The sequence below is a fragment of the Grus americana genome, chromosome 27 (assembly GCF_028858705.1).
Source record: "Grus americana isolate bGruAme1 chromosome 27, bGruAme1.mat, whole genome shotgun sequence".
Lineage (NCBI taxonomy): Eukaryota > Metazoa > Chordata > Aves > Gruiformes > Gruidae > Grus > Grus americana.
This window is the reverse complement of record NC_072878.1, coordinates 1,309,070-1,325,441: the sequence shown is the minus strand read 5'-3', so window position 1 is coordinate 1,325,441 and position 16,372 is coordinate 1,309,070. Positions and strand designations below refer to the sequence as shown.

At 53.0% G+C, this 16,372-nt stretch overlaps 2 protein-coding genes across 2 annotated transcripts in view; both read left to right on the top strand.

The window, feature by feature from the left end:
* Window positions 1–16,372, top strand: part of LOC129196869 (scavenger receptor cysteine-rich type 1 protein M130-like) — an 84,469-nt gene that overhangs the window by 31,932 nt on the left and 36,165 nt on the right.
* On the top strand, window positions 1,045–4,427 carry LOC129197043 (olfactory receptor 14A16-like). Its single transcript, XM_054805015.1, has 2 exons — window positions 1,045–2,009; window positions 4,358–4,427. Exons 1-2 carry the CDS (start codon window positions 1,045–1,047, stop codon window positions 4,425–4,427), a joined length of 1,035 nt encoding a protein of 344 aa, XP_054660990.1.

Genomic DNA, 16,372 nt, shown 5'->3' with positions numbered 1-16,372 from the left:
GTGTGGGCAGAGCACCAGCTCCTGGCAGGGACAGCTCCAGGCAGCAGAGACATGGGCAGGGAGTGGGAGGAAACTGCAGCCAAGCCCTGGGCTAGGCTGCCTTCAGGCTGCTCTCTTGTGGTCCCTCACTCTAGATGTCTGCTGGGCGTTGTCTGCTGAGCAATGAGCTGACTCTGCCTTTAGGACATCCCATCTTCAGGACATCGGACTGTCTGCTTTGCCTGTGCTGCTGGGCTTGGGAGCTGCCCCAGAAGAGCACGGCTGTGCTGTAGGATCCCAGGGAGTGCTGAGCTTTCCCTTGGAGGTCAGTTCTCTCCTCTCAGAGGCCTTTGTTTCTCTCTGAGAGGGGCTGTGTCCTTCTCTCTCCATCACAACTCCACCTCTGGGCTGGGAAAGAGAAGAGTTTGCAGATCTGCCCTTTGAATCATGACTCCCCTGCTCTCCTTAGTGTCTTTTGGGGGGGATTATTTAAAAGTAATTTCTGTTTGTCATCATCTTCAAGGCAGCAGAAGCAACAGTGCAGGGCAGCTGGGTGACAGTCTAATGGACACTGCATCTCTCCTGACTCTGCACTAAGCTACAAAGAGCTGAGCCTTTTTGCCTGTCCTGTCTCAAAACTCTTCCCATTTTCCATTCTGAAATGAGCATTTCTAACCCTCAGAAGAATATTCCCAGATGTGATTGTGGAAAATGAAAACACAGAAAACACTTATATTAGCATGCTAAGCCTCTCTTCTGCAGCCCACACTCTTCTGAGTTGTGAGATCAGAGATTGAATTTTTCCAGTAAATGTGGATTGCATCTGACATGGGTTTTGAATATTGGAGCTGTCACAAACCAGCTCCATGTACCCACTGCAGCTGAGCACAGCTGACTCCTCAGCTCCTCACAACACACTCAGCCAGCACAAACCAGAGAAAGGAAATGTATTTCAACTGGGAGGTGTTTCTGTGAAAAAGAGAGTGGCTTTGCTCAGTGGATTCTGTCCTAACTTTTCCCTGTCCTTTCGTTATTAGAACTGGCCCCCATGCGAAGAAACAGCAGATGTCCAACGGCAGCTCCATCACTGAGTTCCTCCTCCTGGCATTCGCAGACACACGGGAGCTGCAGCTCTTGCACTTCTGGCTCTTCCTGGGCATCTACCTGGCTGCTCTCCTGGCCAATGGCCTCATCATCACTGCCATAGCCTGCGACCACCACCTCCACACCCCCATGTACTTCTTCCTCCTCAACCTCTCCCTCCTCGACCTTGGTACCATCTCTATCACGGTCCCTAAAGTGATGGCCAACTCACTCTCAGACAACAGGTCCATCTCCTATGCAGGATGTGCTGCTCAAGTATTTCTATTTTTCTTCTTGCTTGGAGCTGAGTACGCACTTCTCACTGTCATGGCCTATGACCGCTACGTTGCCATCTGCAAACCCCTGCACTACGGGACCCTCCTGGGCAGCAGAGCTTGTGCCCACATGGCAGCAGCTGCCTGGGGCAGTGGGTTTCTCAATGCTGTGCTGCACACGGCCAATACATTTTCTATACCACTCTGCCATGGTAATACTGTAGAACAGTTCTTCTGTGACGTTCCCCAGATCCTCAAGCTCTCCTGCTCAGACACCTACCTCAGGGAAGTTGGGCTTCTTATTTTAAGCTGTTTTTTAGGTTTTGGCTGTTTTGTTTTCATTGTGCTGTCCTATGTGCAGATCTTCAGGGCTGTGTTGAGGATCCCCTCTGAGCAGGGACGGCACAAAGCCTTTTCCATGTGCCTCCCTCACCTGGCCGTGGTCTCCCTCCTTGTCAGCACAGGCATATTTTCCTACCTGAAACCCCCTTCCATCTCCTCCCCATCCCTGGACCTGGTGGTGACTGTTCTGTACTCGGTGGTTCCTCCATCAGTGAACCCCCTCATCTACAGCATGAGGAACCAGGAAATCATAGATGCCCTGTGGAAACTATTTGAATACAATCTACTTCAGATCAAGAAGACCCCCATTATCCCACCAGGGCTCCCTCTGTATTTCAGGAAGAGCCAGGAGTAGCTTTTCTTCATATGGGTCTGTATTTTTTTGTGTTCTTCTTTTCTCCTTAGGTTTTTTATTTATTTTATACCTGTGATATTAGTATTCTTTGCCTGTTACCTCTTTTTACTTGACCCAAACACCTCATGTACATATGGATCCAGGCTGCCTGTCTAGATAAACTCCATGGAGAAAGCAGTGGGAAATTAATTCTCTCAGCTCCCATCTGTGCACATCTCCTCTGGAGCTGGGGGAGCAGCCCCAGCATGCAGGAGGGTGCAGGAGCCAAATGCCCAGCTGCCCCATGGAGCAGCAGCCTGGGTTGCCCTTGGGGCTGCCCCTCGCTGCCTCAGCGGGCACTCCCTGTCCGCTGCCTTCACGTCGGGGCTGCTGCTGCCCTGGAGCCATGGCCAAGGCCAGCAGCAGGACACGGCCTGGACAGGGCTGCTCTCTCCTCCCTTCCACACTGTCCTGCTGTGTCCTGGCATTGCTGTTACCCCCAAGGTCTCGTGTAACTTGTGACAGTCCTGCTGTCTCTACAGTGGCATCCCTGTGCCTGAAGGCAGGAGCAGGCCATGTGGAGCAGCGTGCCAGAGCTGGCCTCTCTGCTAGCACCACCATAACCAGAAGGGCTCCTCAGGGCAGGGCCAGAAGGCTGGACACCCCTTCCAAAGCTGCTGTCAGGAATACACCCAAGAAGCTGCTCCCTCCAAAGGACTTTTGCTCTTTGGGGTTCTTGATGGATTCAGGGGGACAAGCTCAGAGTCCCAGGGGGATCTGTTAGGGAGCAAGGGCTGGATGAAGACCTTCCTTCTTGGTTGCACATGTCCATTCAGACAAGAACTGGTCTTTGGCTTATCTACCTGGTGCTGTCCCACCTGCAGTGGGGCTGATGGCAGATGTCATCCTGGAGAAGAATGGAGATCTGCCAGGAGAAGTGAGGGGATCTCCAGGAATAGTGTGTGAGTCGGAGGTGGCAGAGAGTGGCACCTCATAAAATGAGTGACAATCCAAGGAGGAGTGTCCCAGAGGAGAAGGCAAACCTGAGGAGACCATGGGCTAACGAGGGCTCTGCAATGCCAGGAGAGGCTGTGAGGAGCCAGAAGGCAAAGGGACATAAGTCTAGACAGTGGTTCATCACACCATCATGGAAACCCTGTGGGCTGGACCTAGTGCAGCCCTCCCCTGCCCTTTGTGCCACTGGAGACACACCATGGTCCTGCCAAGCACTGTCCTTGTCTTCTGAGCCATCAGGGAAGATGGAAAGGGGCTCAGCAGCTGTGATCCCCTCTGGCTGGCTCTGCTTCCCACCCTGACCAGCATGGCCAATCAGGGTCACCCCATGGCCCCGGGGCACCACAGCCCCCTCGCTCTGCAGAGCAGCCCCACCAGCTTGGGGCCCTGCAGGGAGCATGGGGAGGGAACCAGGAACGGCCGGCCAGGCCAGCACAGACACGCTCACCTGGGAAAAGGCTCTCTGCAGAGCAGGGATGACTCTGGAGGAGATCAAAGGAGCATTTCTGTGCCTGAAAGGAGGAATCAATGAGAAAGGGAAACCTCTTTCTGCAGGCACCCACTGGCAGCAGGCTGCTCTGTCCCCTGGCCGGGACTCTTGGTGGCATGGAGAGAGCGAGAAGGTGCCCCAGGGCATTCATCACCCCCCAGCCTCTCCCATCAGCCATTTCCAGCCCTGGTCACTCCCCCAGTTCTTGGTGGTTGGGCTCTGTGGCCATCTCCTTCCTGCTGTTGGTCTTGGTGCCTGTGTTGGGGAAACAGCCAGCCCTGCCCCAGCCTCCTGCCTTGCCCAGACCTTGGCAGAGCCCCGAGCAGGGCTGCCTGGGAACCCGTGCATGGGACATAGCTGGGGCTTGGCTGGGGCTGGGCACTGCTTGGCTGCAGAAGAAGGAGGGCTGCTGAGGATGGACACTGAGGTCTGGCATGGGCACTTGTGGTGGAGGACGCGTCCCTGCCCCAAACACACCCTGTCCTGTGCAGTGTCTGATGATGGGGGCCCTGGGGGCATGTGTGGGGCAGTGGGGCTGCACAGGGGCAGGGATGGGTCACGGATGGGAGCCACAACACAACGATGAGGAGGTGGAAGCCGGGACAGGCTATGAAGGAGGAATTTAGAAAGATGACCTGAGTGTGCGGGCATGTGTTTAGGAAAGCCAGAGCTCGGCTGGAGCTGATGGGGGCTGCAGGCACCATCAAGAGCAAAATGAAGAGCTTCAGCCACTGTGTTTGAAGTAAAAGGCTGAACAAGGAACATGCTGCTGAATGATGAGGGGGGTCGTAACAGCAGACACAGGTGGGGCTGAGTGACTCAACGCCTTCCTTGCCTTAGACTGTGCTCAAAAGTTCTGCCAGGCCTCTGCTCAGTGAAAGGGCTGAAGGAGGAGGAGAGCAGGTATTGAGAGGAACCTCATGAAACCCCCCAAGGACAAGTGCCAGGTTCTGCCCCTGCAGGGGACTCACGCTGGCAATGGCACAGGCTGGGGACTGCCTGGCTGGGGAGCAGCTCTGTGGGAAAGGTCTTGGTGGGCAGGGAGCTGGACAGGAGGCAGCCGTGTGCCCTGGCAGCAAGGGAGGACAGCAGTGCCCTGGGCTGTAGGACCAGCAGCATGGCCAGGAGATGGAGGGTAGGGATTTACCCTCTCTATGTGGAAAGTTTCTAGTTCACATCGAGAATGCCGTGTCCACTTTTGGGAACCCCAAGAATGGAAAGGTGTTGCCCAGCTGGAGTGGGTTTAGTGAAGGGCCTTGAGATGGTCAGGGGGCTGGATCAGTGTCTCTGTGAGGAAAGGCTGATGAAGCTGGGCTCCTTCAGCCTGGAGAAGGGATGGCTGAGAGACACCTCAAAGCAAGGGGGATCTCACCTTTTTCACCATGAGGCTAGCCAAGCATTGGAACAAGCATTGATCACCGTGAGAGATTGTAAAGTCCTTTGTCCTTGCAGGTTTTCAAGACCCAGGTAGACAAAGACCTGTGGAACCAGGTCTGACCATTTACCTGACCTGTCTTGGATTAGAGAGTTTTTCTATAGACTTCTCAACATCTACTCTGAAACTCAATGATCTTATCATCCTTAAATCTCTTGTCCAATATCTTATCAGCAGATGAGAGAACAGATGTTTATGGGGTACAAATCCTCCTGTGACCAGCAAAGACAACTAAGAAAAACATCTCCTCCAGCCTGGTAGGCTGGAAGGCACTGCCTCAGCTCTCCATTACACCTAAAGCTCATTGCATCCTCCCTTATCCACCTCAAAGGCCATGGTCTGGACCCTGAAGCTCCTACATGGAATTTTTATGAATCAGGGAAGCTGAATGCCACCCATGACTAAATGCATTCCTGGTGTTCATGAACAGCAAGGAGTTTCTCTTTCTGGTGCATTCCCAGGTCGCATGGACTCCACTTTCAGCAGCCTAATTATCTCTTCAGCCAACTCCTTCACTGGGGTTATAGCTATCCTGTCCGATCTCTCTCTCTCAAACATTTCTGGTGAGGCTGTTCCCTGTGGATGGTGAACCTCATTGGAGGCAGCTTGGACTTGGCATGAAGTTGAGGAGCATGGGTTATTGTTTATGAAACTTCACCCTGCTTTCCTTCTGTGTGTTTGCCATGCAGAGCAACGCAGCTGTGCCTGTGTGCAGCCAGGTCCCTAAGGAAAGCAGGTGGGAGTTGGTGCAAAGGAGCTGTAACCTCCAGCTGCAGGCTTGGGTGAGAAGTGTGATGTGAGGAGAAGTGATGCAAGTCCCAGGTGGCCCATGAGAGAGATAGCAGGGCTGGGGAGGTGATGAGGAAGGTTGTCCATGCAGTGCCTGTCCTCAATGAGGAGCTCTTCCTACCCATCCTGACTTCATTAGGAGACCCCCTTGCCCAATATGGACTGGAGAATGCTACTATAACTTCTTCTGTAAATTAAAAACAAACAAACAAACAAACAAACAAACAAAATCCCCAAAAACCCAACAAAAAAACCTCTAACCAAACCCAAGCTCTTAAAAATCAAAAATACTCCTTTTTGTAGGGCTCACTGAATTCTTTGAAATCTTTGACTTCACATACACCCTGGAGACCTCTCCAATTAGTTGTGTAAGTCTTGAAGACTTGCAGAAAATAACAGGAGGAGACATGGCTTGGTGCATTTTAATGAGCTCCCTGGTGTATTTGATGCTGAGACCAGGAACTAAGACACTGAGAGAAGCCTGAGGAAACCACAGAAGAAGTCACTGTCAAAAGCAATGCCTACAGTTTCAGGGAGTGTTAATGGGTCCCACTGGGATCCATCACTGACAAAGCCACCCTGGGGGCTGGTTAGAGCAGAAGACTAGAGGCAGTGATGACAGGTAGGCAAAGGCAATGTTAAGGTGGCTCTGAGGCTGAGTAACCCTCGATGTGTCACATCTGCTGCGCTCTGCAGAGGAGCTGCTCCTGGCCAGAGATGTCCCTCTGCAGCACAGCCCACTTGCCATGAGCTCCCTCTGTCCCAGAAGCCTGGACTAGCTCAGCAGCAGAGGACCAGCCCAAGGTGGCATGTTAATGACCCCTCTGGTGGGTTTGGGGATGAGTCCATGAACCTCAGGCATGGAGCAGCACCTGAAGAGACCTCTCAAGAAGTCAAACTCAGACACAATCTCCAAAGTTTCTCAGAGTGTTAATGGGTGCCCCTGAGAACCATTACCAACAAAGCCTCCCCAGGGGCTCGTTAGAGCAGAGAACTGGAAGCAGTAATGGCAGGAAGGCCAAGACAATGTAAAGGTGGCTCTGATGCTGAGGATATCTGGAATCTTTGCATCCAGCCAAACGGACAAGCCCTGACCCCCAGCCCCTGGCAAAGGGAGATCCTGTCCCTCACACGTTGCGCAGGGCTCTTCCTGGGGCAGTGGGGTGTGGGGATGTGCAATGCCTGGAGCAAGGCTGTGGAATGACATCTGGCAGGCTCCTGGGTGGGGACGAGGAGGCCATGAGGCCCGAGTGCTGTAAGGGTGTTTCCTCACTGGCATCAGTGGCAGAGACAACAGCCATGGCCGAGGAGGCAAAGACCTCAGATCTGTTGGAGGGTTTCAGCTTTGCATGGCCCTAGATTGTCTCCACCACAGGCTGTCCTACAGTGTCCCACACCTGTCCCTAGTTCCCGGCATGCTGCAGACATCCACTCTGCTTCTCCACCCTGCTCTGACCTGAGCAACTCATTCCCCTGACTTCTATCTCTCCATCCCTGCGAGGTATGCCTTGAAACACAAAGCCATGGACTGAGCCAGGCTCCCTCGGGGGGTCTGATTATACCACAGCGCTGCCCTCGGAGGGACATTTCTTTCTCCTTGTGTCCACTTTAAGCATCCCAAGCCTCCATTTCTGGTATGATTTCTTTCCCATGCTGTCTCCCACTATGAAGAAAAGCTCCTCCAGCTCTGGAACCACACTTCAACCACTCTATGGCTACTCCTGTACTTCCCGGAGCCTCTCCACCACTGGGCCAAAGGGCTGAAGAAGCCCATGTCCCTCAGCTTCCACACGCAGGGCATGTGCCCTGAACCTCACCTTGGCAGACCTCTTCTGGGCACTCTCCAGTGCCTCCCTGCTCCTCCAAAATGGGGAGCCACACCCTGGGACACACCTGTGTGTGGGGGGCCACTGCAGGACCCAGGATTTTCTCAGGATCACAGCTCAGCCAGTCAGGTCACAGCTAGCCCTGGTCTATAGGGCTGTTCTTCCTCCTGATGCAGGACTGCCCACTTCTCCTTCTCCTCCTCAAACCCAGGCCAAACCCCAGAGTTTCACAAGGTCCCCCTGGACCGACACTCCTTTTAGGCAGCCCTTAATTTTTGTGTGCAAGTGGCTTACCCTGATGGTGGTGTCTCCCACAAGGTAACAGCAGGAGGAGTTCCAGGATGCTGCAGATAACAGAAAGAGGTTCTAGTTCAATGGAATTAATGAACCAGGAAGGCATTACCATGACAGCCATCACCAAAATACCAGATGAGGGTAAAAAGGAAGCTAATGCAGGGCCAGTGAAGAAAGGGTGAATGAGGATTGGGCTGTTTGTGTGCTAGGATCTGTTAGTGTGAAATGGGCACCTATATAGGCACATTGTATGTGTACACACGTACAATCTGGACCCCTCCAGGAGCTGGTTCTAGACCCTCCATCTATCCAGAAGCTGTACCCGGGATCCCCTCATCCCCCCCACACAAACACACGCACAGACAAATGGCTCTCTCCAGCACAGAATCACAGAACCACTGAGGCTGGAATGCAGCCACCTTCCACCTTCTCTGTGCTTCCTCTTCATGCTTGGTTTTAGTCAGGAGCTCCTTTCTTATCCATGCCAACCTCCTGCCAACTTTGCTGGACTCCCTGCATGTTGGAGTGGACCATTCTGGAGCTTGAAGAGGAGATCCTTGACCATCAAACAGCTCTCGGCACCCCTCCCCTCTGCCTGACCATATGCATGGGATTCTTCCAAGCAGGGTTCCCAGCAGGCCATAGTTTGCTCTCCTGAAGTCCTGCTCTTGGCCTTGTTCCTTTCTTTCAGGAGCCTCGAGTCTACCTTCTCACCCTGGACTTTTACATCTCTAATCACCTCTTCTTTGTTTGGGTGTTTTGTTTTCATTGTGCTGTCCAATGTGCAGATCTTCAGGGCCATGCTGAGGATCCCCTCTGAGCAGGGACGGCACAAAGCCTTTTCCACGTGCCTCCCTCACCTGGCTGTCGCCTCCCTGTTCATCAGCACCTCATTTTTTGCCTACCTGAAGCCCCCCTCCATCTCCTCCCCATGCCTGGACCTGGTGGTGGCAGTTCTGTACTCGGTGGTGCCTCCAGCAGTGAACCCCCTCATCTACAGCATGAGGAACCAGGAGCTCAAGGAGGCCCTGAGGACACTAATCTAATGGACCTTGCACCACCAACAGTAATTTGTCTCCCCTTCTCTGCAGAGTGCCCAGGGTATATTTTATGGATCTCCTCGGGTTTTGTTTTTTTCTCTGATAATCATACTTAGAGGTAAATGCTTGGATTCATAGCACTTCTCTTGAGGCTCTGTCCTGTTGTGTCTGATCCTTGAAGAACCATGTGTCACCTTTTGCCTTCCTAATAGCCTCTCTGCAATAAAAGGGGATGTCCTGAGGGAGGTGCCTGCAGCCTGGGCTCTCCTTGATACAGTTGTGGCTAAGAACAAGCCAGAGGAATTGGACTTTCCAAGTCTCTTCCGCCTGGTTTTCTCCTTCTCTTTGGGGAAATAATCTCATGGTATCACTGTTAGACACCAAGCACTTAGTTGAAGGCTCTCGTCTTGGTGTCCAGGGGCACTGGAAATGGTGCATGAGCTCCCAGTCACCTTCCTCAGGCTGTCACAGGTATGACGGGGCTGATGGCAGAGGTCCATCCATGTGGAAAGGAATCTGGTGTGGTCAGGAGAGGATGGGGACACTGCAGGTACTGCGGGGTGGGAAGTGAATGGAGACTCAGAAGGTGAAAGACCCTGAGATGAAGTGCCCCCAGGGCAGAGCACTCACTCCAGGTACCCGCACAGAAAGACTCTGCAGTGCTGTGGGAGTCCGTGAAGATGCAGCAGGCACAGGGCAGGAGAGTGGAGAGATGCAGGAGGTGCCTGAGGAGCCGCAGGGCCAGGACTCTGCTGGTGTCCTGGGGAGCAGGGCTGGCGGGGAGGCAGAGTGGGGCAAAGGCGGTCAGGGCTGGGGATCCCCTGCAGCGTCAATGCAGGAGAGGCCGAGAGGGAGTGGCCTGCGCTGGCACTTGGGGCCAGCTGCAGGCCTGGGGCCGATGGGGAGGCTGAGACTCCCCTCTGCCTCCCAGCAGCTGCTGTGCCCTTCCGAGGGGCTGGGGCTGTGGGCTGAGTGCCCAGAGCTCTGCAGCAGCCCAGACTGCCAGCCCAGACTGGGCTGCTCTGCTGGGCTGCGCTGGGGAGAGGGCAGGGAAGGTGGGGGAGAGCCGGGGAGGGGATGGGCTGGACTGGAAAGTGCCCAGGACAGGAACAGCCTGACGTTATCGGAGCTGTGTGACCCTCCAGGGGGAGGACCCGCTCCAGTGGGCCTGTGGAGCAGAGCCTGATCTCCTCGAGAAGGAAGCAAGTCATCACAGGTGCAGGAGAGAGGAGCTGCTCTGTGCCATGTTCCCTGGACACGCTGGGGAAGCTGCCCCAGGGCAAGTGGGAGAAACCGCCCCACGCATCGTCCATTTCCCTCGCTGGCCATACACCCAGCCCTGGGGAGGGACCTTTGTTGTGGGGCCAGCTCTGTCCTCCTGCTGGGCTCAGTGTCTGTCCTGGGGCACGGCCAGCCCGGTGCCGTCTCTCTTCTGTCCCACACCCTGCAGATCCCACCGCACAGCTGACTGCTGACACCTGCATGGGACACGACCGAGGTTGTGCAGGGGCAGGTACTGGTGGGGGGGCTGCCAAATGGAGGGCTGCTGCGGGTGGAGGCATGGAGGGCTGCCACGGGGACTGTGCTGCTGGAGACGTTTCCCCACCCCAAGAACGCACCCTGCTCTATCTAGTGCCTGCACTGCAGGGCCGGGGGGCCATGTTGGGCAGCAGGGCTTGGCCAGCCCAGCTGAGGAGGTCTCCTTGCCCCACGCTCTTCAGCCCACTGTCAGCCTATAGGCATTGCCACAGTGCCTCTGCGCTGGCTGCTGGGTATCGCCATGTGCCCTGCTCTGAGCCCATGCAGGGACCTGCTGTGGGTGTCTCTGCTGGAGCTGGCCACCATGGCCTGCCTGCACAGTCCCAGGAGATCCTGGACAGGCTGCCCTTGGCGATGGGCTGTGATGGTCCTCAGCCCACAGCAGGTTCTGAGCAGCAGCCCAGGAATGCTTCCCTGGGGATGAGTGCCTCACGCTGTGCTGGCTGCACATGTGAGCCTCGGGGGATGTCCTCACACTATGGTTCTTCTGGGTACAAAAGGGGAACCATCGTCTCCCAAAGTGATTTCAGCTGGGTGGGAGCTGCCAGTGTTGCAGAAAGGCTGGCACACAGAAAGACTATTTGAAAAAGGACAATCATTTCATTGGGCTCTAGTCCCAACCCCTCCTCAGACAGCTCCTGATAGATCAGGTGCTCAGGGCCTTGTCTCAACAAATTTGGAATATCTCCACTGGCTGAGATCCCACCATCTCCCCCGGGCCCTGGCTCCAGTGTTTGGCTCTGAGGGATTTCTCAAAACAGGGCAGCTCTCTCAGCCTCTCCTTGGACATAACATGCTCCAGGCCCCGACCACCCTTCTGGCCACTGCTGGAAAATCTCCACTTGGTCAGGGTCGGTCTGGCTGCTGCTGTGGACCAGAGGCTGGATCATGAGCTGTCCTGGTTTCAGCTGAGACACAGTTAATTGTCTTCCCAGCAGCCAGTCTGGGGCTGTGTTTGGGATTTGTGCTGGAAACAGTGTTGATAACATAGAGATGTTTTTGTTACACAGAGATGTTTTTGTTGTTGCTGAGCAGGGCTTACACAGAGTCAAGGCCTTTCCTGCTCCTCACACCGCCCCTCCAATGGATGGCTGGGGGTGGGAGGGGACACAGCCAGGACAGCTGACCCCAACTGACCTAAGGGACATTCCATACCATATGACACAATGCTCAGCTTATAAAGGGCTTGGGGAAGAGGAAGGACAGGGGCGTGGTAGTGTTTGGAGTGATGATGTTTGTCGTCCCAAGTCACTGTTACGCGTGATGGAGCCCTGCTTTCCTGGAGATGGCTGAACACCTGCTTGCCCATGGGAAGTGGGGAATGAATTCCTTGCTTTGCTTTGCTTGCACGTGTGGCTTTTGCTTTACTTATTGAACTGTCTTTATCTCAGCCCATGGGGTTTTCTCACTGTGACTCTTCTGATTCTGTCCCCCATCCCGCTGTGGGGGAGTGAGCAAGCGGCTGCGTGGTGCTCAGTTGCTGGTTGGGGTAAAACCATGACACAAGCTGACCTCATGAGTTGGAGAAATGCATTCACAGTGAATGCTCCTACACTGCCCTGATGGCTGAAGGCAACTCCCTGAACTGGAATTGTGTAAACTTACCCGTTGTCTCACAGCACATGCTAGAGAAATGGCTTGCAGCTTTGTAAAGCTACGAATAAGTGACAAAAGCCAGAACAAATCCACCTCAGTTAACTTCTTGTATAAAATTAGGATCTCTCAGAACAGAAATATGTTGGAGCTGTTCACTGTGGTGGACAAATCGTAGCAAGAGTTGGCAAAACATTAACCTGCAACAGACTTCTCATTTCAACAGAAGGCTGATGGATGGATTGGTAGCATGCCATGTGTGCTCCTTTCTCTCTTAACAGCCCTTCTTGGTATATGCCTGGCAGTCTGCTACACTTGAGAGAGAAATAAGATTTTCATTCATTTCTCTTAAATTCCAAAAGGGGGACAGATTCTTTTGCACATAATCACTCTTTCAGTAAAACTCTCCAAGTGCCATTTTCCTCAGCTTTGAAGTTGGGAGATCCAATTTTCAGTAATACATGCAGGCAACTGAGAAATATCTGGTGTTGACTAAAAGAATTGGATATTAGTAATATCCGATAGATCCAACGGACATTGTCCTTGATGTCACTCTCCAGTTATCGCCTCTGTCGGGAGAATGGGGCAGTGAAAGGCAGATGGTGGCCTTCTGCGCACTGGAAAGATCTCGAATGCTAGCAAGCTCTAAAAGCCATTCTTGTTTTGTGCAAACTTTCTCAAGCGCAGGTTGTACAATGCAATAGGGAAAAGATGTAGGAAGTTGCTGTTTTGATTTAGATGTAATGCAAAGCTATTAAACATAGGCTTTCCTATGTGCTGTGGAACTGCTAGGAGAGGCTATGTGACAATGTGGTTTCTTGGCATTGTATTTAGGAAAGTGGAAAATGCAGGAAGCGTTAACATTGATTTCATGTACGCTATACGGTCATTCACAGGCAGAGGTAAGCCTGTATTTTCCTCTAGGCTTGTAGGGTTTCATTTTTTTTATTCTCATGGAAGTAGCTTCGCACAGTGAGTTGTGCTTCCCTCTGGTATTAGCTCTCAGCTCTTTCTATAGAGAGCAACAGAGAGAAGATGAGCTTTAAAAACAGACTATTTTGACACTTTGTCAAAGGAAGTCCATCTGGAACCAAAAGTGTGTGTGTACTACAGTCATACACCATATACCCTATTGTGAAGTAACAGTTCTGCAGCTCATAGTAAACGCACTCACGAAGGAGCTGTGTTTCATGAAGTGGACAGTCCGATGTGAAGCCAGGAGATGTCCGTGTACTGGGAGTAGATATGCTTGTCCAAAACGCTTGTCAGTTGCTGCACTTTGCAAGTGGGAATTAACTGGATCAGGCTCTAAAAGAAGTTGGTGTTGCCTATTGACAGTATTTTTCCAAAATTACAGTTTGTGTATGATGTCATCCCAGAACTTTGACCGTCTAGGAGTTGTCATGTTGTAATTACACGCAGTCTTGAATGTAAACCTTCATCTTCCGTTACTGCTTTTGGTAGATGTAGAAATAAAGTAATATTGCAAGTGTTGTCAGATGATGCTAGAATAAAGGGGTGTGGGGGTGAGGAGGCGTTTGAAAGCCCCCATAGGTCTTTTCCATCACCTCTTCACTTCTTCCCAAGCTGGCTGCTCTTGTGCCTTTCAGAGGGGCACGTGTGCTGTCAGGCTCATGCCCAGCTATCGCCGTGAAGAGCTAAGGAAATCGGGTAACTCTTCTAAAGGGACAAGTGTGTTTGCAGAAAGAGTTCTGAACAGTGGACTCTATTGGCGCTGTGTTTCAACGTTGTGGCAAAAAAAAGAGCTACAACACTAAATTTCGTATTAGTTTACAGGCAGGCTAATAACCTAAGCGTACTAAAGGAAGGCATGAAGATTGAGGCAGCTCATGTGAAGAGAAAACATCTGCACCATTTTTTGCCTGCAGAAACCTGACAGAAAAGAAAGAAGGTATAATAAAAATGTGGCTCGTCTGGCAGTATTTTTTCTGCTTTTGTAATTACTTGAAGGCATCATTATTTTTTTTAGCTGTTGCATCAGCAAACCATGCCAGATGTTAGTCAAAATGCTAGTGGGCTTCAGTGCAAAAAGACTTCTTCCGATGGAAGCTGTCTGAACAGTTCCAGAGACACGGACTCCAGAACTCCACCTATTTCTTCTCTGTTCCAAAAGATCCCCAAATTGGACACTCCTACAGCAGAGATAGAAAGCTTAGCACCATAACCTTGGAACTGTGAAGCAGCTGCTTCTAACTGACTCACCAGGTGAGTGAGGTCGAGGATCTCTTGTTGGAATCTCTGTGGATCAGAAGCATGTTGTGGTGGGTTGACCCTGGCTGGGGGCCAGGTGCCCACCAGAGCCGCTCTCTCACTCCCCTTATTCACTAAACAGGGGAGAAAAGGCATAATGAAATGCTTGTAGGTCGAGATAAGGACAGGGAGAGATCACTCTCTAATTGTTGTCACGAGCAAAACAGACCAAACTTAGAGAGGGAATTCATCTAATTTATTACTAAGCAAAACAGAGTAGAGGAATGAGAAAATAAAAGCAACTCTTAAAACACTTCCCCCCACCCCTCCCATCTTCCCGGGCTCAACTTCACTCCCGGCTTCAACCTTCCCCCCCTCAGCGGCACAGGGGGACGGGGAGTGGGGGTTACGGTCAGTTCATCTCACGGTGTTTCTGCCGCTTCTTCATCCTCAGGGGGAGGACTCCTCTCATCGTTCCCCTGCTCCAGCATGGAGTCCCTCTCACGGGGTGCAGACCTTCAGGAGCAAACTGCTCCAGCGTGGGGTCCCCCACGGGGCCACAAGTCCTGCCAGCAAACCTGCCCTGGCGTGGGCTCCCCTCTTCACAGGTCCACCGGTCCGGCCAGGAACTTGCTCCAGCGTGGGCTTCCCACGGGCCGCAGCCTCCTTCAGGTGCCTCCACCTGCTCCGGCGTGGGGTCCTCCACGGGCTGCAGGTGGAATCGCTACACCCCCTCATCCTTCCTCCATGGGCTGCAGGGGGACAGCCTGCTTCACCGTGGTCTTCACCACAGGTTGCAGGGGGATCTCTGCTCCGGCACCTGGAGCTCCTCCTCCCCCTCCATCTGCACTGACCTTGGTGTCTACAGAGTTTCTTACATCTTCTCACTCCTCTCTCCGGCTGCAAAAGCTCTCTCTCAGTGTTTTTCTACTTCTTAAATATGTTATCACAGAGGCGCTGATTGGCTTGGCCTTGGCCAGCGGCGGGCCCGTCTTAGAGCCGGCTGGCATTGGCTCTATCAGACACAGGGGGAGCTTCTAGCAGCTTCTCACAGAAGCCACCCCTGTAGCCCCCCCCGCTACCAAAACCCTGCCACGCAAACCCAACACACATGTGGAGGGCTCTCATGGCTTCAGGAACAAAAGGAACCCTGGATGGGGTGCTGGCACATCTTGTCTAGACGGAGCTTTTGCCAAGAAAGGTTGCACCAGAGAATCCCTGAGGTCCCTTCCAACCTGGTATTCGATGATGATTCTGTGATTCTGCAAATCCCCATCTTTATTCCTCCTGCTCCCCCTTCCCCTGCACATCGCTCACGGGTTCACACAGCTCTATCGATTCCCGCATCCCTCCCAGGCCAGGGTCCCCCTGGGTCACACTCTTGCAGAGTCCAGGCTGACCTTCCTGGAAGTGGCGCCTGTGCTTTCTCCATGGCCCACCAATTACTGTGAGCAGCGAGGCTGGGTTCTTCTCCTTGGCTCCATGTTTGCTCTGTCACGCCTGTGCCTTGGTAAATTTTGGGTTCTGGCTTCCGCTTTTTCTTTTTTTCTTCCAAAAAAAAGGAAACCCTTTTTTGGTTTCCCAGCTGACAGCTCCTGCCCCAACCCCACAGCCCAGGGATGAGCCAGAAGATGATGCTGCCCATCAGCCCTGCTTGCGATCCGCTGCCCTGGAGACTCTCAGGTCCCCCCAGCCCCCTGGGAAATATTCCCCTGCAGTCGACCCTGCTGAAGACATGAAATCATAGAGAATCATTGAGGTTGGAAAAGACCCTTTCAGATCATCACATGCAGGGAAAAATGTGACAAAAAATGCAGGGTGAGGGAACAATTCCTAATGTAAAAGTTGGTAATTCAGTGCCTGCCTGGAGAGACAAAACCACAGCCGAGAGATAATGAACACAAAGTCCCACAAAGCTGGGCCACACATGGTGAGGCACGGGGAAAGGTCTGTCCAGTGTCTGGAGCCCATGACCTGCCTTCCTGGTCTGTGATGGGGGGTGCCCCCAACAAGGGTGTGGGGCTGGGGGTCCAGGAAGGCACATGGGCCCAGCGTGGGGCTCTGAAATCTCCTGTGAAGCCAGGAGGGCTGAGTCCATGGGGCAGGGAACCACCACCCCTCCCAGAGC

Bases quoted from the DNA above. Each gene is read 5' to 3' on its own strand.
- LOC129197043 (XM_054805015.1), top strand. From the start codon at position 1,045: ATGTCCAACGGCAGCTCCATCACTGAGTTCCTCCTCCTGGCATTCGCA. The intron at 2,010-4,357 runs GTATTTCAGGAA...TCCTTGCCTTAG, and splicing joins ATCCCACCAGGGCTCCCTCT to ACTGTGCTCAAAAGTTCTGC.